This window comes from Henckelia pumila, chromosome 4 (genome assembly GCF_033568475.1).
Source record: "Henckelia pumila isolate YLH828 chromosome 4, ASM3356847v2, whole genome shotgun sequence".
Taxonomy (NCBI): domain Eukaryota; kingdom Viridiplantae; phylum Streptophyta; class Magnoliopsida; order Lamiales; family Gesneriaceae; genus Henckelia; species Henckelia pumila.
In genome coordinates, this window is record NC_133123.1 from 229,086,814 (window position 1) to 229,112,594 (window position 25,781).

At 36.5% G+C, this 25,781-nt stretch overlaps 1 protein-coding gene across 1 annotated transcript; it reads right to left on the minus strand.

Annotated features, from left to right (window-relative positions):
* Window positions 1-5,850: 5,850 nt before the first annotated feature.
* LOC140862870 (uncharacterized) lies at window positions 5,851-12,129 on the minus strand. Its single transcript, XM_073265904.1, has 5 exons — window positions 11,409-12,129; window positions 10,163-10,830; window positions 9,702-9,825; window positions 6,502-6,938; window positions 5,851-6,063 (listed from the first exon to the last, which is right to left on the minus strand). Exons 1-5 carry the CDS (start codon window positions 12,127-12,129, stop codon window positions 5,851-5,853), a joined length of 2,163 nt encoding a protein of 720 aa, XP_073122005.1.
* Window positions 12,130-25,781: the final 13,652 nt, after the last annotated feature.

The following is a 25,781-nucleotide window of genomic DNA, read 5'->3' on the forward strand; positions in this document are numbered from 1 at the left end:
AAATTTTAACTTGACACAATTTAGACAAAATAGATCATTTGTTCAAAAATGGTTGACTCCCGAAAAGAACCACATCCCACATGAGTCAGAGACACATTGACTCATGCGGGATTAAATCGAGAAACGTACACGAGTGGTAGGGACCTGAGGGAGCAAGCAACATGGCCAACCCTCAGAGCATACCTTCACAATATTTCAGCAGGGATTATGCTCCACACGAGAATCGAACCCGCAACGCTGGAGAATTTCTTCCCACGTCACTTCAGACCTGACCAACTCGTCTATTTCTCTGTGGAACATAAATCATTTGTTGTCTTTATTGCTTCCTCGTCATCTCATTGAGAGTTGAGATCATGATAGCACACATCGTGATAGGATCGGTTGAAAGTCTAGAGGGGGGGGGGGTGAATATACTTTCAAGCAGTTTTTAGCTAAGTACAATGGAACTCGATTCTTTAAGAATGAGTTCAAGGTTTATCTTAGTGTCAAATGTAGTTTGGCAAACAGAATGTGTGCGGAAAGATGTCAAGCTACAGATTTAAAACACTTGGTGAAAATCAGTTTAGGAGTATGAAGTATGAGGATGAATGGTAAACTGAAATGACACAAGAAATTGTTTATGGATGTTCAAAGATTTCAAATACTCCTACGTCACCCCTACTTCCACCTCGGAAGGATTCACTAGAAGACTTTGATTTATACAAGCAATTTGCACAAACCCAATCCGATTTAGGACTTAACACTGCCTAAATAAGAACTCCTAGTATATCACCTTGGTTTCAGTACTAGACTGATTTTACAGTAGAGTAAATACAACTCGAAATCGTTTAGAACAAAGATCGACCCTTCAATGGTCAGAATGATGCTTATCAATGTGTGAGCTTTCGAGTTTCTTGATCAAGTCTTGAGCGTAAGATGTTTTTGAAATTCTTGCAGTGGCAGTGTATCCACTCTTGAACTTTGATCAAGATCCCTATTTATAAGCTTTGGTTTGCAACGGTCATAATTTCAAAATGTTCTTCAAATAGGATTCAAATTATTCCCATTGGATTTGTCACTATCATCAACGATCTCTGATGCTGACATTCTCTTAGTATCGCGGAACTATATTCTGCAGATGTGTCAGAGTACGGACTATCTTTATCTGTAAATACATTTGCGCAATCAGTTGAGCAATGGTACACTGAACATGACTGCTGATAGATTCAGTTTAGTAGGGTAAACTGCTTTATTCTCTGAGATGATCAGTTGAGTAAAGATGTACTGATGAATTCAGTTTAGCAAGGTAAACTGAGTTTTAGTCGAGGTAGACTGAATCTTTCTTTGCATTTCAGTTTAGTGCTGATGTCATCATTTCTTGAATATCAGTTTATAGTTTGGCTTTCTTTTATAAATACCAAAACTAAATTTCCCAAAAATTTCCCCCTTTTTGGTGTTTATCAAAACATTTCAGTTTGTCATATCATAAGCTTATATTCATTTGTTATGCAGATTTAATCATAGGAACTAGAACTCGTAAGAACACTTCGTAAGAACTCTTTCCCCCTTTTTGATAAACTGAAAGATATAAGAGTAGATAATATAAATTTCTTGATGTAAGAAAAGCAAATTATCGCCGATCAAAGGATGGTCTGTGAAATGCTGAACTACGAGCTGGTGGATGAGCCGCTGAATGAAAGCGTTGTAGAGCCTGAGATTCATGTTGAGCTCGCAATATATTCTGAGATAAGTCTGCTAACGAGTTCAGCTGCCGAGAGATCCCTTGGAAATTGGACTTAACTGAGTTGTGAAATGATTGAACAAAGCTATTCAAGTTGTCAACTTTTGTCTCCAAAGACTGATGAGAGTTTTGCAGATGAGACAATGAGCTAGTTGATTGAGTTGTATCTACTAGGAGCTTATCCAGTAGTGCAAGTTTTTCCTGAAGTTTTCCAAACTCAGCATTCATTGTTTGTCTCAAAAAGGAGATGTTGCTGTCTGTAGTTTGTTGATTTTCTTTAAGACTTGTGATAGTCTTAGACATGGCATAAACTAAGTTCTCAATTTGAGAAAGTGTTTGATACCAATCATCTTCAGCTGTGGAAGTTGGAGAGTGAAGTCCTTTGTCAGTGACTGAAAGGAATTCTTTGGAAAAATCTTGTTTCTGTCCTTTAGGAGGAGAGGACGGAGTAATTGCAAACATTTCAATCTTTCCTTTTCCCTTATCCAGATGAGTTGATGATTCAGGAGCTGTTTGAACAACCATTGCTAGAGTTTGAGATGAAGTCTCTGTCTCAATAGCTTTGGCAGGAGGAGATGAATCTTTGATAAATTGATCATGTGGGGAAGATTCATTCATTGGTTCTTGAAACTCCTTGTCCTGAAGATGCACTGAGTAAATAAAAGTATCATCAATTGAAGTGAGTTTAGAAGGTGCTTCCTCTGCAGCAAACTCGGTTGGAGTAGGTGTGTCCTTGAGTGGAGATGGATTGTGCAAAGGCTGAGTGACTTCCTTAGATTCTGTCATAACTGATTCGATGGGGATTGATAACTCATCTACTTGAGACAGATGTGGTTCTGAGATTTCCATCTGAGTTAAAGTGAGTGACTCGTCTGTTTGATCATGAATTGGAGAAGATTGTGCTTCCAAGAAGAGTTGTTGAGGTTCTTCAAGTTCTTTTTGAAGGAGAACGGGAGACACAAATTCTTCTGTAGCTAGCGCTGATATCATCAGAGTTGAGTTATTTTCTTCCTCAATGTGTGAGATAACTTCATCAACGTTCATAAGTTGAAGCTCGGGTAGAGCTTTATCAAAATCTGAAGGGTGTAGTTGCTGCTCGATGGTTGTATCCGGAGCAATTGAAGTTTCTTTTTGAAGTTCATCAAATGCCTGATCAATAGACTGATTGGAGGATTTAGTTGAGGCATGACTTTTCTTGTTCTTCTTGAGTTTGGATTTTGATGAGGAATGATTTTTGTGTTTCTTCCATTCAAATGCTATTGGAATCTCCAATTTTTGATCAGTTTCCCAGAATTTGACTTCTGTTTGGATGTTGATGAGATCAGTCTGTAGTTGAGTGAATACAGCTCTGTCTTCATAAGAAATTCTAGCCCGAGGATCATAATTTTGTTGGAATTCATCAAAAATTTCTCCTAGCTTCTTTATCCGCAGAAGATCATAGAAATATTTTCTTCTCATCAAAGCTTCTTGAATATTGGCAGTCTTGACTACTCTTAGCACAATCTCTTCAGTTTTGACAAACTTAGAGAGCTCAGCTTTCTTGGTGAAGTGCCTGGCTAAGGTAGAAGTCCTGTATTGATGCCAAGTATCAAATATTTCAGCAGTGCGTTTCTCAGCATATTCAATTACTTCATCCATGGTCAAGTCAATCTGTAGTTGAATGGAATTGGATGGTCTGTCAGGATCTGAGGATGAAGCGATTTGTGAACTTCCTGCTACCAATTCCAAGCCAGAGTGAGTGTATTCAACGATTTGTTTCGAGGATAGACCACCGATTGGTCTTGCTGGAGACAGAGCAATAATTGGTGAGATAGACTGCAGGGTGGATTTTTGAGTTTTAACAATAGTTCTCAAATCTTCGGATGTTGGGATTTCTAGCGATGATTGACGACTCCGAATTGTTTCAATCATCAAAGGTTTCTTTCCCTTTGGATCAGTTTTGGTTGTTAATTCCTCAGCTGTTTTATCAGTGAGATGAGTATCTTCAGTTTAGACCAAACTAGCTGGTTTAGGAATAATAGGAATGATCAGTTTAGAGGGAGAAGTCACAGCCTTTGCTTGTAACGTTCTTGTTCGCTTGGTTTGAGGCAATTTAATCACTTCTTCACTGTCAGTATCATCACTATCATCAATGACAAAATTTCTTTTCTTTTTGGTGGACTTCTTCGTTGGTGTTTTCTGCACTTTTGCGATTGTTGAGTCAGCCGATTCTTTGGATGGAAAGTTTGTGAGATATTCATGATTCAGAATTCTGAACTTGTGCAGTTGGGATGAAGCTTGGAGAGAAATTCCCAGGGCTTCGAGAAGTTGACTTGCTTGAAGAATATAACCAGAGGATTGCTTTGTAGGTGTCATCATTTGAACAAAGATATTGAACAGAATGTTACTCCAATTGATCTTTACACCTTTCATGATAGTCGTCATTACTTTAAACTTTCTAACAGTTAGCCTAGCAAAGGATCCTCCTTTGGCCAAAATACTTTTGGCAACAATATCAGCTAACATTTGATATTCAGGTTTAAGATCTCTTTTGAGTCCAGATAAAGAAATCGGTTGACTAGAGCCCGAAAATAAATGCTGCATCTCGGTGATATCAGTAGTTGAGATAATGTTGAAATCAGTGTTACCTGAGGTAGGTAAACTGAAAGTGCTGGCGAAGAATGCTTCACTGATCTGAACAGAATGTCCTCCGAGAGAAACCAATAAAATTCCATCATCGCCGAGCTTACAGTGATGATATAGTGACAATATATCGTTTTGGTAGATGCTCAACTTTTTGATATCTAAAAATTTGCGAAGTCCAGATTGTTCCAAAGCAGTGCAAACCTTGGATATCTCTGGTTTTTCCATTTCGTATAGGGATTCAAAATCAACGGCAAGAGCATTGAGAATGTAAACTGCAGATGAGGTAGCCATTGATATTCTTTCCTGTGAATCAATAGAGTAATCAGAAGAGAAGTTAGACTGAAGTTAGGGTTCCTTGAAGAACTTAGTTGTTTGTAAAATGAGATGAAAGACTTGGTCAATACGACACAGGAGTGACGTGGCTTTCAGAGGAATTTAAAATTTAAATTTAATAGTACAGTAAGGCGGGAGAAAGTACATGTATTTCCCTCTAAACACGCAACAGATAATCCTATAAAAAGGTGAAGCTTGTTATACGATAGCCATATAGAACAAATGAGTGATAATATTCCTTTGTTTGGTTTTGATCAAAATCCGTATGTGGTATGTGAAGCATGTCGTGACAAATATTTTGAATCTGAGAAGAGGAAGATTGAAGAACGTGTTTTTGAAAAAGTAATGAAGGTATGGCTAAAAATTGAAGAACTTCATATGTATAATCATGCTCAATTTCCTCCGAGAAAATTTGAGGATGCTGAGGAGATAGGTCAAAGGGCAATGTATTACATGATAGCACTGGATACTTTTGCACCCAAAGATATTTTTAAGGATAAAAATATTCTCTATATGATGCTTAGTAAAGAGTACATCACGTTGGTTCGCATTGCAACTGATGAGCTAACTGATCCTACTGTTGTTTCTCTTCGAGCATGGGTGACAAGCTGGAGTTATGAAGTTTTTCTCATGATGAGGGAGATAAAAAGTGTGTGATTGTAACCTTTTTGATTCTGAAGTTTTAATAAAAATAGGTAATTTATCTAGACTGATTTTGTTCATCAACTGATTTTTCCTAAACTGATATGGTGCATAAACTGATTTTTCCTAAACTGGTATGGTGCATAGACTAATTTTCCTAAACTTGTATGGTGCAACGTAGTTAATTGAGTGAAGGTAAACTGAACCACTAAAGGGCACGAGAAACTATGCTATTAGGTGATGATTACATGCAGTCAGTATTTCAAAGAATTTCTTGTCATAAACAGTGCCTTATTTTGTGAAAATTTATACGTGAGAGACTCTCGAAATTCCAAATACTTAAATTTAACATATAATAAATGTGAAAAAACTCTTCGATAACTGGAATTCTAGTCTATATATGTATAAAAAAAATAAAGAAGTTCAGATAAACACTAGAGTAGAAGAAATGGAGAGCTAGAAAATTGCTCATGATGATTTTATCGAAGAAAAAGTTGCTTGACTGCGAGCAAAGCTGATCCAAATGCAGTTCAGAGGTCCAGATGCACTCGATCCTGATGAGGTGCTACATCTGGAGAAATACGAGCAAGTTCTTGGAATAAATGATGCTGCATATGTCCTTGGCCGGGAAGGCATATGACTCCTGCTCTTGAAGAAGGAGTTAAGGGTGGTAACCCTTTTCCATGGCCTGGAAGAGGTGGAAGATGGCCCATTAGAGGAGCATCTTCGCCTGTTGAAAATGGCTGTGAAAATAGAAATAGATATTGTAAAAGGAGTTTATTAATAAAATGAGTTTTTATTTTGAATGTGTTGTTTTTTGATTTTTTTTTTTTCGTTTTGTTTGAAGCAAGTCTATATGATGTCCTGCAAAAGAAATTCCCCCTTAAAATATGCGTAAACCTTTTAAGATAGAGAAGAATTTATCAATACTTAAAATAACAACTAGAAAGTTAGTTTAAAGACCTGCAAATAATTCAGTTTAGGTCATACTAAACTGTTTGGACAAAATAAATAAACTAATTTTACTCTAAATTGATAAGTCCTAAAATATTTCGAAAGTAAGAAAACTTAGACTCTGGGAGAGGTTTTGTGAAGATGTCTGTTGTCTGTTGTTCTGTTGAAATGTACTCTAGTCGAATGTTCTTCTTGAGTGCATGATCTCGGATAAAATGATGCCTAACTTCGATATGCTTCATTCTTGAGTGAATAATAGGGTTGTAAGTAATTGCAATTGTGCTGGTGTTATCATAGAAGATTGGTGAATCCTGTTCTTCAATTCCATAGTCCCTCAACTGTTGTTGAATCCAGAGCAGTTGAGCACAGCAACTTCCTGCAGCTAAGTATTCATCTTCCGTCATGGAGGTTGCAATGGATGTCTGTTTCTTGCTAAACCATGAAATCAGTCTATCCCCAAGGAATTGACATGATCCACTGGTACTTTTTCTATCCAGTTTACATCCAGCATAATCAGCATCTGAGTATCCAACTAGATTGAAGGAGTTGTGCTTAGCAAACCATAGGCCAACATTTTGAGTTCCCTTTAGATACCTTAGTATCCTCTTTCCAGCTATGAAGTGGGATTGCTTAGGATTTGATTGAAATCTTGCACATAAACATACTGCAAAAACAATGTCAGGTCTACTGGCTGTTAAATAAAGCAATGACCCAATTAGACCTCGATACATTGTAGCATCAACTGATATTTCATATTTTATCCAAGAGGGATGAATGAGTTGTCAAAACACATCTATAGACAAAGGGCTACGTGTTATATGTTTTGTGCAGAAGCAAAATCGGAAGTCTAAGGCATCAAACATGCCAATTAAAGTTGGGTCAATGTATTGACATTCAAGGAGACAAGCACCCACCAACTTTACTATTCCATATTTAATGAGTCTTGGACCCTTGCTCTCATTTGGCCTATAAATAGATGTGTTGTATAAGCTTTGTAGTGTGCAATAGTGTAGAAAAGTCCTCATTTGTAAAATAAATATTGTGTGTGTGAGAATAAAAGTTTGAGTGTGCATATTTCTCAAGTTCAAGTATGAAATTTATTTTATCCTTACTCTTGAGTTTCATGTTCATGGCAAGATAAATCTTTTTATGTCAAGGTGAAAAGGTTTCATTGTTGGTCAAGTAAGATTGTTTATATTTTGTATATTCTTCTCTTTTTCTATTTCTATTTTGTTTTTCTAATTGATCCTTATTTGTAGGTATAATTTTGGAAGATTTGTTGTTATCTATTTACATCAAATGCTTGGTACCTTGAATGTGGTTACCTTGATTTGTTGTCAAATATGATACAATAAATACTACAATAATTATATACTATAAATATAAGTATCTATTTATAATAAAATCATATATATTATTTAGACGATAGCGTGACACTGTCGGTTGTTCTAAATAATATATTGTGATTTGAACTAACATTTACTTTCTCGCATCTAACTTTTACTTTATCGCAACTAACATTTACTTTTTCGCAACTAACATTTACTTTCTCGCATATAACATTATTTTTTCGCAACTAACATTCACTTTATCGCATCTAACATAAAGTCATATATTTTATTTAGACGATAGCGTGGCTCTTCCGGTTGTTCTAAATGAAATATTGTGATTTGATCTAACATTTACTTTTATGTCAATTTATATTTATGCATTTATATATATATTATGGGTACCATGTATTAAATATCGGCTGATATTAATATAGTGGGAACTATATTATATGATATACTTGTTTAAATATTTAATTGTTCTTTTTATGTTTATTCTTATTTTAGTTTCTTTTATTTATTTATATTAAGCAATCTTAAATAAACCAACAATGAACCTTTGAAACCTTGACAATTTTATAATTTATGTATTTGAAGTTTCATAATAATATTTCCATCTATAATATATCATGCTAAAATTAAACTTACAACATCCTCTCCGTGGATCGATCTCGTACTCACGAGTATATTACTTGCAGACAACCTACACTTGGGTGAATTACAATTTAAGTTGTAGCAAGTTTTTTGGTTGTGGAAAACCAATTTAACCGACTGTAAGAGCCACGCTATCGTCTAAATAAAATATATGACTTTATGTTAGATGCGATAAAGTAAATGTTAGTTGCGGAAAAATAATGTTATATGCGAGAAAGTAAATGTTAGTTATGAAAAAGTAAATGTTAGTTGCGATAAAATAAAAGTTAGATGCGAGAAAGTAAATGTTAGTTCAAATCACAATATATTATTTAGAACAATCGACAGTGTCACGCTATCGTCTAAATAATATATATGATTTTATTATAAATAGATACTTATATTTATAGTATATAATTATTGTAGTATTTATTGTATCATATTTGACAACAAATCAAGGTAACCACATTCAAGGTACCAAGCATTTGATGTAAATAGATAACAACAAATCTTCCAAAATTATACCTACAAATAAGGATCAATTAGAAAAACAAAATAGAAATAGAAAAAGAGAAGAATATACAAAATATAAACAATCTTACTTGACCAACAATGAAACCTTTTCACCTTGACATAAAAAGATTTATCTTGCCATGAACATGAAACTCAAGAGTAAGGATAAAATAAATTTCATACTTGAACTTGAGAAATATGCACACTCAAACTTTTATTCTCACACACACAATATTTATTTTACAAATGAGGACTTTTCTACACTCTTGCACACTACAAAGCTTATACAACACATCTATTTATAGGCCAAATGAGAGCAAGGGTCTAAGACTCATTAAATATGGAATAGTAAAGTTGGTGGGTGCTTGTCTCCTTGAATGTCAATACATTGACCCAACTTTAATTGGCATGTTTGATGCCGTATACTTCCGATTTTGCTTCTGCACAAAACATATAACACGTAGCCCTTTATCTGTAAATGTGTTTTGACAACTAATTCACCCCTTTTGGATAAAATATGAAATACTTATGATATTTTTACTCCAAGCTGGTCATAGTAAAAGTAAATCTGTCTCCATTTTGATGTTTGATTATTTTGATCATCTTAATGAAGTTTCTGGAATTTCTTGTCTTCTACAAAGTTGAAGATGCCTCTTTTGTGATTCTATAGGTTTTGAGATTACTCCATTATGACCTCTGTAGCTTGAGTAATTTTATTTTTACCAAACCTGTGCAAACCGTAAAATACAACATTTTAGTAAAACATTTAAATATAAACACATAACACTAAAATAATACAACTTCATAATTTTAATTAAACTTAAATTTTAAAACACACTTTTTAACAAATAAATAATTACAAATTTTAAGTTTCATCAATATTCCCCCTTCGTCTTTGTCAAGTTTGATTGATGCACCCATGGGAGTTGTTGTAACCGTGCAATTTTCCATACCAAACTTTTTGACTAATTCCTTGGTATAATTAGTTTGTCTTATAAATGTTCCACTGTCCATTTGTCGAACTTGTAATCCAAGAAAGAAATTCAGTTCACCCAACATGCTCATCTCGAATTTTTCCTGCATTAGCTTTGAGAATCTAGTGCATAATTTGGGGTTAGTTGACCCAAAGATGATATCATCAATATATATTTGAACTAATAGAGTGTGATCACCTTTCGTAAATTTGAACAATGTTTTGTCAACTGTGCCTATAGTAAATTTGTGTTCAAGAAGAAATTTGGTTAGAGTGTCATACCAAGCTCTAGGAGCCTGTTTCAGTCCATAAAGAGCTTTATTTAAATGATACACATGATCTGGGAATTGATGATTTGTGAATCCTGGTGGTTGTTCAACAAACACTTCTTCTTGGATTTTTTCCATTCAAGAAAGCACTTTTAACGTCCATTTGATAAACCTTGAAGTTCTTGAATAAATCATAAGCAAGAAATATTCTTATTGCTTCCAGTCTAGCTACTGGTGCATAAGTTTCGTCATAGTCAATTCCTTCTTCTTGTCTGTATCCTTGAGCTACTAATTTTGCCTTATTTCTAACCACAGTTCCTTCTTCATTTAGCTTGTTTCTAAAGACCCATTGAGTGCCAATGACTGATTGATGTGTTGGTCTTGGAACGAGATCCCAGACTGCATTTCTAGTAAACTGATTTAGCTCTTCTTGCATTGCATCTATCCAACAGCTGTCAGCCAATGCTTCTTCAATTTTCTTTGGCTCTTCTTGAGATATGAAGGCTGCGTGAAGAAGTTCTTTAATAATTTGTCCTCGAGTCCATAGAGGTGCTAAAGGATTACCAATAACAGAATTGAGTGGATGCTTTTTGGACCATTTCAGTCTAGTATTAGACTGATTTCCACTGATTACTTGAGCTTCTGGATCTTGACTAGTTATGTTAGTTTGGTCAAGCTCTGTGGTCTCATGGTGCTTTTCTCTAATATCCTCAATTGTGTGAGTTTGGTAAGTATCAACTGTTTGATCAATGTTAAGATCCTCAACTGCTGGATCAACTAGTTCCGGTTCAGGAGATTGAAGAGTTCTTGTAGGTGTTGAAGCTTCGTCTTCACTTCGTCCTGATTATCGTTGTCCAAATGTATTTCTTGAAATAGATCTGAGAGTTGATGAGTATTAGTTGTAACATCAATAGTAAGATCTTCATCAAAAATAACATGGATTGATTCCTCAACATTTAGAGTTCTTTTGTTGAAGACTCTGTAAGCTTTACTGATTGAGGAATACCCTAGAAAAATACCCTCATCTGACTTTGCATCAAATGCGGTCAGATGATTTTTACCATTGTTGTGAATGAAGCATTTACTCCCGAAGATCCTAAAGTATGATACATTTGGTTGTCTGCCATTCCAGATCTCATATGGGGTTTTAAAAAGTTTCTTGCATATCATTGATCTGTTCTGAGTGTAGCAAACAGTGTTTACAGCTTTTGCCCAAAATTTTTGAGAAATCTTGGAGTCAACTAACATGGTTCTCGCAGCTTCTTTAAGAGTATGATTTCTCCTTTCTGCAACACCATTTTGTTGTGGTGTTCTAGATGTTGAGAATTCATGTTTGATTCCATAATGCTCTAGAAATGAAGATAAAGTATGATTGACAAATTCAGTTCCTCTATCACTTCTGATTCTATCAATATTACTTGATCTTTCGTTAAAAAGTCTTTTAAAGATTTTTATGAGTTGAGAAGCAGTTTGATCTTTAGATTTCAAGAAAATAACCCAGGTAAAACGTGAGTAATCATCAATGATGACAAGTGAATACTTCATTCCCCGTAACCTTGTTACTGGGATTGGACCAAATAAGTCCATATGTAACAGTTCCAAGCATCGGGAAGATGAGTTATAACCCTTGTTTTTAAAAGATGATCTAACTTGCTTCCCAAATTGACAAGCTGAGCAGACTTTGTCTTTTGAAAAATCAATTTTGGGCAGTCCTGTTACTAGCTCGAGCTTACTCAGACTGGCAATTGATTTGAAGTTAAGATGATTCAGTTGCTTGTGCCAAATCCAGTTGCGCTTAGAATTGGAGGCTACTAGGCAAACTGGTTTGCTAGACTGAATATTCCAGCATACTTTATAAGTATTTTCATATCGATTTCCTGTCAAAATAATGTTACCAGAGGCATACTTAATAATGCAGTTTAACTTTTGAAATTCAACAGAGTTCCCATAGTCACACATTTGACTAATGCTGAATAAGTTATATTTGAGAGTTTCAACCAATAGGGCATCTTGAATGATAATGTTTTCGTGGATAATCTTACCCTTACCCACGGTTTTACCCTTTGAGTTGTCACGAAAGGTGATAATGGGACCATTGAATTCAACAAGCTCAGATAATAGCTCATCATTTCCAGTCATGTGTCTCGAGCATCCACTGTCTAGGTACTGAAAGTGTGGGTGCCCGGTGAGCCAACTTGTGGCTAAGGGCTTTGATGACTCTTTGTATAAACAATCTTTTGTTTAATATAATTTACACTTTTATTAATGGCAATGACTTTATCTTTATACATATTGTTATATTGTGATATACTATTGTTGTTTTGATAAAGACCTTGAATATACTATATTGTATATAAGATGTGGTAGAACATGGGGATGTCTATCATGAAACACATCTTATAGTCACTGTATATTCTAAACTGTTCCTAGTCGATTGAGCCGTCCGATAATAAGGATAAGGATCGCTCGAGTTTGAGACTAGCATTTGCGATGCAGAGTACCACGTTTCATTGGTAAGGAACATAGAGATGTTCGAAGCATGCAAATGGATATTCATAGGATGAATGATCGAACTACCCTATCCGGACTTTCCAAGTGGTTATCACTTATCGAGTGGATAAAGTCCGCGGTTTTGGTTGTACACCATTAGTCCTTCCTACTTGAAACATCATTGAGACTCTATATGCTAGTACTGTGCTTTGACTCGTTTACCGACTCTATTGGGGTCATCAGGTGTCGGGATTGGGTACAGTTACAACACATATAGGAGTCGATGCTTTGTTGTCAAGGATTCACCACATACTTGCGAGTGTGGATATCCTATGCGATCTGAGGAGATATTAGTGTGAAGAATCTCTGGCCAGAGTACATGATGTGATTTAAGAAATGGTTTCTTAGTAGCACATGCGATGTCACTATTTGATCTTCAAGATGTATTGCATAGTTATCGAATCTCGAACGACTCTCGATTTACCAATGGTTGTTGATTCGATCGGGATATATGGATGAAGGGACCGTACTGTACGCTAACCAAAATCTACTGGTTCTTGCAGGCACTATCAGTGATACCTAGGGAATCATGGGGCGATGTTGCTAGGCGCTCTTACCATGATTCGTTGGGCAAGTCGGAAATCGTTGTTCCGAGTCACAAGGAGTTGTGAGCCCACGGCTAGTTGTATCCCTGAACCATTGAGGGTCACACAGAGTAATGGATTTTTAATCCCCGTTGAGATAGTTAAATTTAAAGAGTTAAATTTAATGAACAAAGAAGTTGGACTTCTTAATTATGAGTAGAGGAGTAAGATTTCCTAAAATGACATAGGTATGGGCATTTTTGGAAATCACTGAATTCGGATTCAGAAAAATTTATCTTGACTTTAAAAGGTGCAGAAATGGTTTCTGTGCACATTGGTGAAATCGGTTTATCAATCGGAGTCATGATGAATTTTATATTAATTTCTGAACATGCGGGCTTTGCTTGTCGGGCTTGAACTTATGACTAATGGGCCCTAAGCTGTTAGTGGCCTACATTATAAATAAGTTATTGCAGTACAGAAATTACACACAACAGGTCACAAAATTTTCGAAAAACCCTAGTATTTTTCCTCTGAAGTGGCCGCCCCCTTTTCCCCTCTGCTCGGTAAAATCCAGTCTGTGAATTTTGAATTACAGTCTGGTTTAACGGATCAAATTCATTAATCTCTTTGTAGAAACTTCTGATAGATTTTCTAGTGCAATCTATCAGAGGGATTAAATATCTGTTCGTGGACCTGATTGAAGAACAGTTCGTCCATCAGTTCCAGGGATATACAACAAGAGCAGAGCAATCTGTTGGTGTCCATAATCTCGCTTCGAGATTGGAGGTAAAAATTTATAATTGTTATTTAATTTTTACACACACAATTTAATCGTAAGGTTGATACCCATTATGGAATCGTTCCATATAAAATTTTTAAACTTCCGCTGCACCGGGTATCAATCCTGATTGATCTGATCGCCGCGTTCTCCAACAGTGGTATCAGAGCCAGGTTGCTCAGATCAAGCGATTAAATTAATCGATTGTACAAAAAATTTTTAAGCCTCGGTTTTTGAAACAAAATAAATATTTTAAAATTAAAATTTTTTTTTTCGGGCAAAACCCGGGCAGCGATTGGATCGCTGCCTGGGGGGGGGGCAGCCGGGCTGCCCGGCCCGAGCCCTTTGGGGCGCGGGCAGCCCGGAAATGTCCCGGGCGGCCCGCGGGAAAAATTAATTTTTTAATTTTTAAATTAAATTTTAATATGTTAAAATTCTATTTTTGGTCCGATCGAAAATTGTTTTTGATTGGTCCACGAGGCGTCGGATCGAATTGTTCGAGTCCAAAAATTTTAAAATTGATTTTTGGATAAATTTGAATTTTTTGAAAATTTAAATATTTTATCCGTTAAATTGAATTTTGAAATTAATTATTTTTAGTACAATTGATGATAAGATATGATCTTATGGATATATTGAGTAAAATATGATTTTATGTATAAAATTGGATTTTATAGATAAAATATGATTTTATTTGATAAAAAGATAAAATATGATTTTGTATGTAAAATAAGATTTTATATATGAAATATGATTTTATCCTTTTAAATTTAAATTGTCATTGCATGTTATCCAATAAAATAATTTTGAATTAAATGTTATTGGATAAGGATGATCGATTGTCATGACCAATTTTGTAGGTGTATGTTAGGAATTTACATTTGTTTTTATTGTTGTTGGATTTATTAATGGGTCTGGTTTATGACCCAATATGAATTGTCATATGTAATAAAAGTGGGCTTGATTTATGGCCCGTTCCCACCCCTTAAAAATGTATCCCCTACTTGTCATTGTTATTTATTGTAAATACATTAGATTTAGTGGGAGATGAAGATTTGAAGACGGTGGTGGGCCCAGCAGACAATAAAGACAGAAGAAATGTAAATTGGAAGCAAAATGTAATAGGATTGCATTGCATACTGCATATTACCTAGGATTGGACTAAGACTCGTGATTGGCAACCACGGGTCGATTAGAAATGGAATCGATCATCCTATATAATATGTGATATTATTGTTGTATGCATGTTTTAGGCAAAATTGTGTGAATCCGGCAAGCATACAAAATTTTAAAAAATGAGATTTAAAATGAGGGATATCAAGATAAATAAAGGAAATTTAAATTTGTTTAAATGTTCCTACCTTTCATCAACGATCAATGTATGAGATGCTACCCGCGGATACGGTCCGGCTCATATTATTGGGGGGGCCCGTTCGTCGGAAAGCTGTACATTGGATCGACACATGTTGTAAGTTGGGTGGAACTCCCATGGGATCGGCTCATATTATTGGGGGATCCACATGGCGACCGTCCATCACAACTTAATATTGATGGATCATCTTGACATGTCACAATAAACGGCGTCATATTATTGGGCCCTTATTGGACATGAGGTAAAAGCGTGGAGGTTGCTTTGGAAGCAATTGGGCTCTACCTTTTGAAAATTATGGTTGGCTGATATTATTCGGGACCATAGTTTGTCAATTGGACTCCATGTTCTCACTAAGGAAAACAGTTTCCCGTTTTCACTAGAGGGTAGTGAAATCGTTAAAATAGTGGGAGTGAGATTCATAAAATAAATTTCGCCTATTTTATGTCTTAGTAAATTGCTTAAACAATCACTGATATTTGTCTGTTTCTTTTCAGTATTTCATAAAGATGAATTCGCGTAATCCACTTTTCTCGATCCTCGAACAAAATAAATTGACTGGCGCAAACTATACGGAATGGTTCCGTAAGTTGAAGATTGTCTTGACTTCGGAGAAGATGCTCTACGTGTTAGAAAAATCTCCTCCGAAGGAAGCACCAGCTGACATAAGTCCGGAAGAGTTAGCCAAACCTGATACATGGTGGGACCATGATATCAAGGCCAAATGCTATATGCAAGCCTCGATGTCTTATGAACTCCAGAGGCGATTTGAGGATACCGTGAATGCTGCTGACATTCACGTACAACTCAAGCAAATTTTTGGGGCTCAATCGAGGGCGGAAAGGTTCGCTACTGTAAAGGAGCTAATGACGTGTCGCATGCGTGAAGGGACTTTGGTCCGTGATCATGGGGTACGAGTGATTTGGCTCATACAGAAGTTGGTAACCCTTGATTTGGTGTTGGAGCATGAACTCAATGTGGACTTACTACTTCTATCTCTTCCTTCTTCGTTTGATGGATTTGTGGTGAATTTCAATATGAACAAGATAGAGGCCTCCCTTGAAGAGATGGTCAATATACTTGTGACATATGAATCCACATTAAATAAGGATAAACCGACTTTCTTGGTGGGCTCCTCTTCTTCTGCTAAGAAGGGGCCAAGTACAAAGGGTAAGAAACGTTCTGCCCCACCCAAGAAAATCGAACCCGAGAAGAAGTACAAGACAAAGGCTTCAAACATGGAAAAATCCAAGGATGTTTGCCATTTCTGCAAGAAGCCCGGTCATTGGAAGCGTAACTGCAAGGAATATCTAGAGCAGTTGCGAACTGCGAAGGGTATGTTCTATATTGAAATAAATGTTTCACTTAATACTACTTCTTGGGTATTGGATACCGGATGTGGATCTCACATTTGCAATGATTTGCAAGTGATGACAAGAAGTCGCAGGCTTAGAATGGGTGAGACCCAGCTGAGGCTCGGAAATGGTTCCAGAGTTGAAGCTAAAGCTGTGGGAGATATTTATTTAATTTTGCAGAACGGTTTTAAGTTACTTTTGAGAGATGTTTTATTTGTTCCGGATTTGATTAAAAACATTATTTTTCTGTTTCTATGCTTGATAGAGATGGTTATTCTTGCAATTTTGTGAATGGGATTTGCAATATTTACAAGAATGAATGTTTGATTGGAAATGGACAACTTGAAAATGATCTATATAACTTAAAACTAAAAGACGTTCCGATAAATTATGTTGATAAACCGGCAACAACAAACAAAAGGAAAATCGATAGCCAAAACCCGGCAAACCTTTGGCATGCTAGGCTAGGTCATATTTCCTCAAGGAGGATGAACAAGCTAGTGGGAGAGGGCATGTTTGATATGTCTGATATTAACTCTCTATCTACTTGTGAATCCTGCCTGAAAGGAAAAATGACTAAATCTCCTTTTAAGGGAAAACCTGAGCGTAGTCAAAATCTGTTGGATTTGATCCATACAGATGTTTGTGGTCCATTTAGAGTTGGTACTCAATATGGCCACACCTACTTCATTACCTTTACTGATGATTATTCTAGGTATGGGTATTTATATTTAATGAAATATAAGTCTGAAGCATTTGAAAAGTTCAAAGAATTCAAGGCTGAAGTAGAAAACAAGCTAGGTAAAAGTATTAAAGCACTTCGATCGGATCGAGGTGGAGAATACTTAAGTACCGAGTTTTTGGACTATCTAAAAGAGAATGAGATTCTCTCTCAGTGGACTCCTCCTATGACACCTCAGCTAAATGGTGTATCGGAGCGTCGTAATCGAACTTTTTTGGACATGGTTCGATCCATGATGAGCTTCACTGAGCTTCCACCTTCGTTTTGGGGCTATGCGCTTGAAACGGCGGTATTGTTGTTGAACAACGTCCACACCAAAGCAGTGGACAAAACACCATACGAGTTATGGAATGGCAAAGCTCCTAAGTATTCGTACTTGAGGATTTGGGGATGTCCTGCTTACGTGAAGCAGACAGTGGGAGATAAGTTGGATAGTCGATCCACCTTATGTTATTTTGTAGGGTATCCGAAGAATTCAATCGGATATTATTTCTATTATCCTGCTGAAACGAAGGTGTTTGTTTCAAGGAATGCCACCTTCTTGGAGAAGGAGTTCTTATTGGATAAGAAAGGCGAGATGATGGAACTCGAAGAAATCCGAGAAGAACCCGAAATACAAAATAACGATCCTACACCTCAGGAACCATTGATAGACACGCCTGTACCTAGAAGATCCGAGAGGACTTCTAGACCTCCTATTCGATATAGTCTTCTTCTTGAAGGGGATCAAGATGAACCCGATGTTGGATATGATCCAAGAAACTTCAAGGAAGCAATTTCTGATGCGGATTCAAATTTATGGCTTGAAGCTATGCAGTCGAAAATAGATTCGATGCATACAAACCAAGTTTGGTCTTTAGTAGATCCTCCCGATGGAATTGTTCCAATAGGGTGTAAATGGATCTACAAGAGAAAGCTTGGGCCTGATGGTAAGGTATTGACCTACAAGGCGCGATTGGTGGCGAAAGGTTATACTCAAAGACAAGGAGTTGACTATGATGAAACCTTTTCACCAGTTGCAATGTTCAAGTCCATAAGAATCCTTATTGCCATAGCTGCGTGGTATGACTATGAGATATGGCAAATGGATGTGAAGACTGCTTTTCTTAATGGAGACATTAAGGAAGAAATCTATATGAAGCAGCCTGAGGGGTACACATCCATGGGAAGCAAGCATAAGGTATGCAAGCTTCAGAGATCAATTTATGGTCTAAAACAAGCATCAAGAAGTTGGAACCAGAAATTTGATGAAACAATAAAGGATTTTGGTTTCATCAAGAACCCGGAGGAACCATGCGTGTACAAGAAAGTAGTTAGGAATGCTGTGACATTCTTAGTACTTTATGTTGATGACATCCTACTCATTGGGAATGACGTAGGGATGTTGCAGTCAACAAAGATATGGTTATCAGGTAGATTCTCGATGAAGGATTTGGGTGAGGCATCCTATATTCTTGGGATACAGATCTATAGAGATAGATCTAAGAGAATGATAGGACTCACTCAATCAACCTACATCGACACCATATTGAAACGGTTTTCAATGGATGGGTCCAAAAGAGGACATCTACCCATGTGTCATGGAGTTTCTCTATCCAAGTCTATGTGTCCCAAGACTGATGAAGAGATAGAGAAAATGACACATGTACCATATGCGTCAGCCATAGGTAGTATCATGTATGGGATGATATCTACCAGACCGGATGTAGCATTTGCTCTGAGTGTCACGAGCAGATATCAAGCTAATCCCGGTCAAATGCATTGGAAAGCTGTGAAGGACATTCTTAAGTACTTACGAAGGACTAAGAATATGTTCATGGTATATGGAGGAAGAGAACTAAAATTGGAAGGCTATACCGACTCTAGCTTCCAAAGTGACGTGGATGACTCGAAGTCAACCTCTGGATTTGTGTTCATGCTCAATGGCGGTACTGTCTCTTGGAAGAGTTCCAAGCAGGACACCACAGCGGATTCCACCACTGAGGCAGAATACATTGCAGCATCAGCTGCTGCTAAAGAGGCCGTTTGGATGAGGAATTTCGTCCAAGAGTTGGGCGTCATTCCTGAAGTTGTTGGTCCAGTCCCGGTGTACTGTGACAACACGGGTGCCGTTGCTCAGGCAAAGGAACCAAGGTCTCATCAAAGATCCAAACACGTACTGAGGAAATACCACATCATCCGGGAGATTGTGGAAAGAGGAGACATCACTGTCGAAAGAGTGGCCTCTGCAGACAATATCACTGATCCACTTACTAAGCCCTTGCCAGGACCATTATTTGACAAACATCGCGAAGCAATGGGTCTACGTAGTATGACTAGTTGGCTTTAGGGCAAGTGGGAGATTGAAAGAGTGGGTGCCCGGTGAGCCAACTTGTGGCTAAGGGCTTTGATGACTCTTTGTATAAACAATCTTTTGTTTAATATAATTTACACTTTTATTAATGGAAATGACTTTATCTTTCTACATATTGTTATATTGTGATATACTATTGTTGTTTTGATAAAGACCTTGAATATACTATAGTGTATATAAGATGTGGTAGAACATGGGGATGTCTATCATGAAATACATCTTATAGTCACTGTATATTCTAAACTGTTCCTAGTCGATTGAGCCGTCCGATAATAAGGATAAGGATCGCTCGAGTTTGAGACTAGCATTTGCGATGCAGAGTACCACGTTTTATTGGTAAGGAACATAGAGATGTTCGAAGCATGCAAATGGATATTCATATGATGAATGATCGAACTACCCTATCCGGACTTTCCAAGTGGTTATCACTTATCGAGTGGATAAAGTCCGCGGTTTTGGTTGTACACCATTAGTCCTTACTACTTGAAACATCATTGAGACTCTATATGCTAGTACTGTGCTTTGACTCGTTTACCGACTCTATTGGGGTCATCAGGTGTCGGGATTGGGTACAGTTACAACACATATAGGAGTCGATGCTTTGTTGTCAAGGATTCACCACGTACTTGCGAGTGTGGATATCCTATGCGATCTGAGGAGATATTAGTGTGACGAATCTCTGGCCAGAGTACATGATGTGATTTAAGAAATGGTTTCTTAGTAGCACATGCGATGTCACTATTTGATCTTCAAGATGTATTGCATAGTTATCGAATCTCGAACGACTCTCGATTTACCAATGGTTGTTGATTCGATCGGGATATATGGATGAAGGGACCGTACTGTACGCTAACCAAAATCTACTGGTTCTTGCAGGCACTATCAGTGATACCTAGGGAATCATGGGGCGATGTTGCTAGGCGCTCTTACCATGATTCGTTGGGCAAGTCGGAAATCGTTGTTCCGAGTCACAAGGAGTTGTGAGCCCACAGCTAGTTGTATCCCTGAACCATTGGGGGTCACACAGAGTAATGGATTTTTAATCCCCGTTGAGATAGTTAAATTTAAAGAGTTAAATTTTTAATGAACAAAGAAGTTGGACTTCTTAATTATGAGTAGAGGAGTAAGATTTCCTAAAATGACATAGGGATGGACATTTTTGGAAATCACTGAATTCGGATTCAGAAAAATTTATCTTGACTTTAAAAGGTACAGAAATGGTTTCTGTGCACATTGGTGAAATCGGTTTATCAATCAGAGTCATGATGAATTTTATATTAATTTCTGAACATGCGGGCTTTGTTTGTCGGGCTTGAACTTATGACTAATGGGCCCTAAGCTGTTAGTGGCCTACATTATAAATAAGTTATTGCAGTACAGAAATTACACACAACAGGTCACAAAATTTTCGAAAAACCCTAGTATTTTTCCTCTGAAGTGGCCGCCCCCTTTTCCCCTCTGCTCGGTAAAATCCAGTCTGTGAATTTTGAATTACAGTCTGGTTTAACGGATCAAATTCGTTAATCTCTTCGTAGAAACTTCTGATAGATTTTCTAGTGCAATCTATCAGAGGGATTAAATATCTGTTCGTGGACCTGATTGAAGAACAGTTCGTCCATCAGTTCCAGGGATATACAACAAGAGCAGAGCAATCTGTTGGTGTCCATAATCTCGCTTCGAGATTGGAGGTAAAAATTTATAATTGTTATTTAATTTTTACACACACAATTTAATCGTAAGGTTGATACCCATTATGGAATCGTTCCATATAAAATTTTTTAACTTCCGCTGCACCGGGTATCAATCCTGATTGATCTGATCGCCGCGTTCTCCAACAGGTACCATGATTCTTCTTCCCTTTTATTGATACCTGCTTCCTGCATTCACAAAGTTGAATAACTTTTGGTACCCATATCTATTTGGGTCCACGAGGGATTAATCCTTTAGGAACCCAAACCTGGAATACTTTAACCAGTTTGCCAGTTTGTGTGTTCCTATAGGTATGCACTAAGTTAGATGCTCTAGATAGTGAAGTGTAATGTGCTTGTGAAACTGTATGTTGTTTGCCTTTTCCAATATCCTTGATATTTCTATATCGCTTTTGAACTGGATGTTGATTATGGTATTGACCCCTATTTCCTCTCATGAGATTAGGTTGAGATGCATTAGTTTGTTCAGGACTTTTAGCAATCTCTGCCTTAGATTCATGAGGATTGAAGCCAATACCAAATCTTCTTCTGTTCATCTGCTCTATTTGTTGCCAAAACATCAGAATAGGTTTTTCATCTTCATGTTCCCTAACTGCTCGTACAAAGTTTATGTATTTACCTTTGCACATATTCAGTTTAGGTAGAGTGCTTGATTCACCAGTTTCCACTGTCTTACCAAATCCAAGACCAGTTTTGTCATGGGTTGGTCTTTGTGAATCATTCATTTCTGTCAACAGTCTCGAAGATTTATTCCATGATTTTATTATTTCATCCATATTATGTTTTTCGATTGTAAGATTCTTGATATCGATCTTGAGCTGTTCATTCTCAGTTCGGAGCTCAGCAATCTCTGTTTCAAGACAGCTTATCTCAACTGATTGTTCAAAGGAGAGTTCAGTTGAGTTGTCTTGCAGATCCTTTTGCTTGGCTCTAACTTCATTGAATGCTAAGGACAGTTGATGATATTCATTTACCATATCATGAAGAGCTTTGATTAGTTCTTCTCTGGTAAATTCCTCAGGACTAAAATCAAATACCTGTTCACTGGTGAATGGAGATTTATGATCATTTGCCATAAGACATTTGACTTCTTCTTTATCATCACTTTAGCTAGAGGAACCATTTGATTCCTCTGAGTCACTGTCTGTTTCTGCCCACTTGGTCTTGCTGTCCTTTGCAACCAATGCTTCATGCTTCTGTCTTGAGGTATGTCTGTCATTCCTTGAACTTTTCCTTTTGTCAAAGTTCTTTGGTTTGGGGCAATCGGCAATGAAATGTCCTGTTTTTCCACAGTTGAAACAACTTCTTGGTTCTTCAACTGAATCCTTCTTTTGTAAACTTCTTCTGTGTGATCCTTCTTGGTTTCTTCTGATAAATTTGCCAAATTTTTTTACAAACAAGGACATGGCATCACTGCTCAGTTGTTCTGCTGACTTTTCTGTTTTGGCCGGTGACTCAATTTTTACTGCAGTCAAGGCCTTGGTCAATTGTGAGGTAGACTGATCTTCCTCTCGAGTTTGTAACTCGAATTCATATGCTTTTAGATCTTCAAACAGGACATGCAGTTCTAATTTGTTCAGGTCCTTCGATTCTCTCATGGCCATTGTCTTCACATCTCATTCTTTAGGAAGGCCTCGAATTACTTTGAGAATGACTTCCCTGTTGGGATATGTTTTGCCCAATCCGTTGAGCTCAATAACAATGCTACTTACTCTTTCATCAAACTCTGTCATTGATTCTCCTGGTCTCATTTTGATGTTGTCAAATTTTTGAGTAGCTACAGATAGCTTGTTTTCCTTTGTTTGTTCATTTCCTTCACAAAGTTGGATCAATTTTTCCCAAATCTCTTTTCCAGTCTTGCATGTCTTGATTTTGCTAAAGGTATTCTTGTCAAGAGTCTTATACAAGATATCCTTAGCCACATTGTACAGATTTGCCTTCTATTTGTCCACCGCAGTCCATTCGATTCTAGGTTTCTCAATGTATTGTGGAGAACCTTCAGAGAGGGCTACAACAGTATTGACCTTTGTGATCTCAAGAGGTCCATCAGTGATAACAAACCACATGTCATCGTCTAGTGCTGATAGATGTGCTTGCATGCGAATTTTCCAGTCATCAAAATCTTCCTTTGAGAACATAGGAATTTTTCTGAATGAAGTCATTTTGTTCAAGTGTTTTAAGAATAAGATAATAACCTGTCTCTGATACCACTTGATAGGATCGGTTGAAAGTCTAGAGGGGGGGGGGGTGAATATACTTTCAAGCAGTTTTTAGCCAAGTACAATGGAACTCGATCCTTTAAGAATGAGTTCAATGTTTATCTTAGTGTCAAATGTAGTTTGGCAAACAGAATGTGTGCGGAAAGATGTCAAGCTACATATTTAAAACACTTGGTGTAAATCAGTTTAGGAGTATGAAGTATGAGGATGAATGGTAAACTGAAATGACACAATAAATTGTTTATGGATGTTCGGAGATTTCAAATACTCCTACGTCACCCCTACTTTCACCTCGAAAGGATTCACTAGAAGACTTTGATTTATACAAGCAATTTGCACAAACCCAATCCAATTTAGGACTTAACACTGCCTAAATAAGAACTCCTAGTATATCACCTTGGTTTCAGTACTAGACTGATTTTACAGTAGAGTAAATACAACTCAAAATCTTTTAGCACAAATATCGACCCTTCAATCGTCAGAATGATGCTTATCAATGTGTGAGCTTTCGAGTTTCTTGATCAAGTCTTGAGCGTAAGATGTTTTTGAAATTCTTGCAGTGGCAGTGTATCCACTCTTGAACTTTGATCAAGATCCCTATTTATAAGCTTTGGTTTGCAACGGTCATAATTTCAAAATGTTCTTCAGATAGGATTCAAATTATTCCCGTTGGATTTGTCACTATCATCAACGATCTCTGATGCTGACATTCTCTTATTATCGCGGCACTACATTCTGCAGATGTGTCAGAGTACGGACTATCTTTATCTGTAATACATTTGCGCAATCAGTTGAGCAATGGTACACTAAACATGACTGCTGATAGATTCAGTTTAGTAGGGTAAACTGCTTTATTCTCTGAGATGATCAGTTGAGTAAAGATGTACTGATGAATTCAGTTTAGCAAGGTAAACCGAGTTTTAGTCAAGGTAGACTGAATCTTTCTTTGCATTTTAGTTTAGTGCTGACGTCATCATTTCTTGAATATCAGTTTATAGTTTGGCTTTCTTTTATAAATACCAAAACTAAATTTCCCAACACATCGTAACAAGGATATGACTATATATTCTCAATCGATTTCCTTGATCGCACATTGCAAATGATAAATATGATTTTTACATGTGAATAAATAAATAAAAAACTTGTTTTCTCTAAGTCAACAAAAAATTGTTTTCTGTTTTCTATTGTTTTTTTTTTAAAAAAAATTTGGCAATAAATTATATATTTTCACACGTTTATAGAAGATTTTGAAGATCCCCTCTACAAGACCGAACCCGAGATAAAATTTTGGTATCATCAATATCATTTTTAGTTATTGAACTTGAGATTTATTGTACTATTATCACAAGTCATAGTTCTTGTATTTTGTGAGAAGTTTGCAAAATACGTCAGCACTAAGAATGAGGCAAAAAATTTTTAAGAAAATCATGTTTAATACAAGTATTAACTTTTTTCATATGTTTCAATCATCTTCAAATTCTTCCCACACCATATCCAATTAATAAAAAATTTCCAAGGCATCTTCCCACCTTGAACATGTGAAGTGTGAACATTAAATCTTTCTGCGCGCTATATGGTCCATATCACGGAGGCAGTGAATAAGTAGTTTGATCCTTACTTACTTACTGTTTCGATCAATCATATTATTCATCTGTTAGTCTAACTCATTCTGCACTTATTTAAGTTGGTTAACTAACATCGACACACGAAAAAAAAACAGTTCAATTGACTAATATTCTCATGAATTGAACCAAACTAAGCGATACAAGAGTTAACTGCTACAGTAACATTGAGAGATCAATTTATCATAGCAGTTCACCACCCTCGAACCGATCCTATCGGTGTTTGTATATGAAGATGTGGGAAAAATGAGAGGTAGAACTTAGCCAGTGTTATTTCGTCATTAGGATTAGTTATTAAACAATCCAAAATTATATAGACTCTTCTAAGATGTTGACTGAAGGATATAAAAATCTCATGCATAATCAAAATAAAATTAGCGACCGAGACTAACTGAAGGATATAATATAAAATATGACTTAAATCATGTTGTTTGATTGTTCACTAAATTTATAACTACTTTATCACTAAATTTATGTTCTTGGAATATTTATCTTATTATTGAATAAATTTAATGGATGAGATTTTTTTTTTAAAAAAAAAGTAGTGTAAAATAAGCTAAAAAAAAC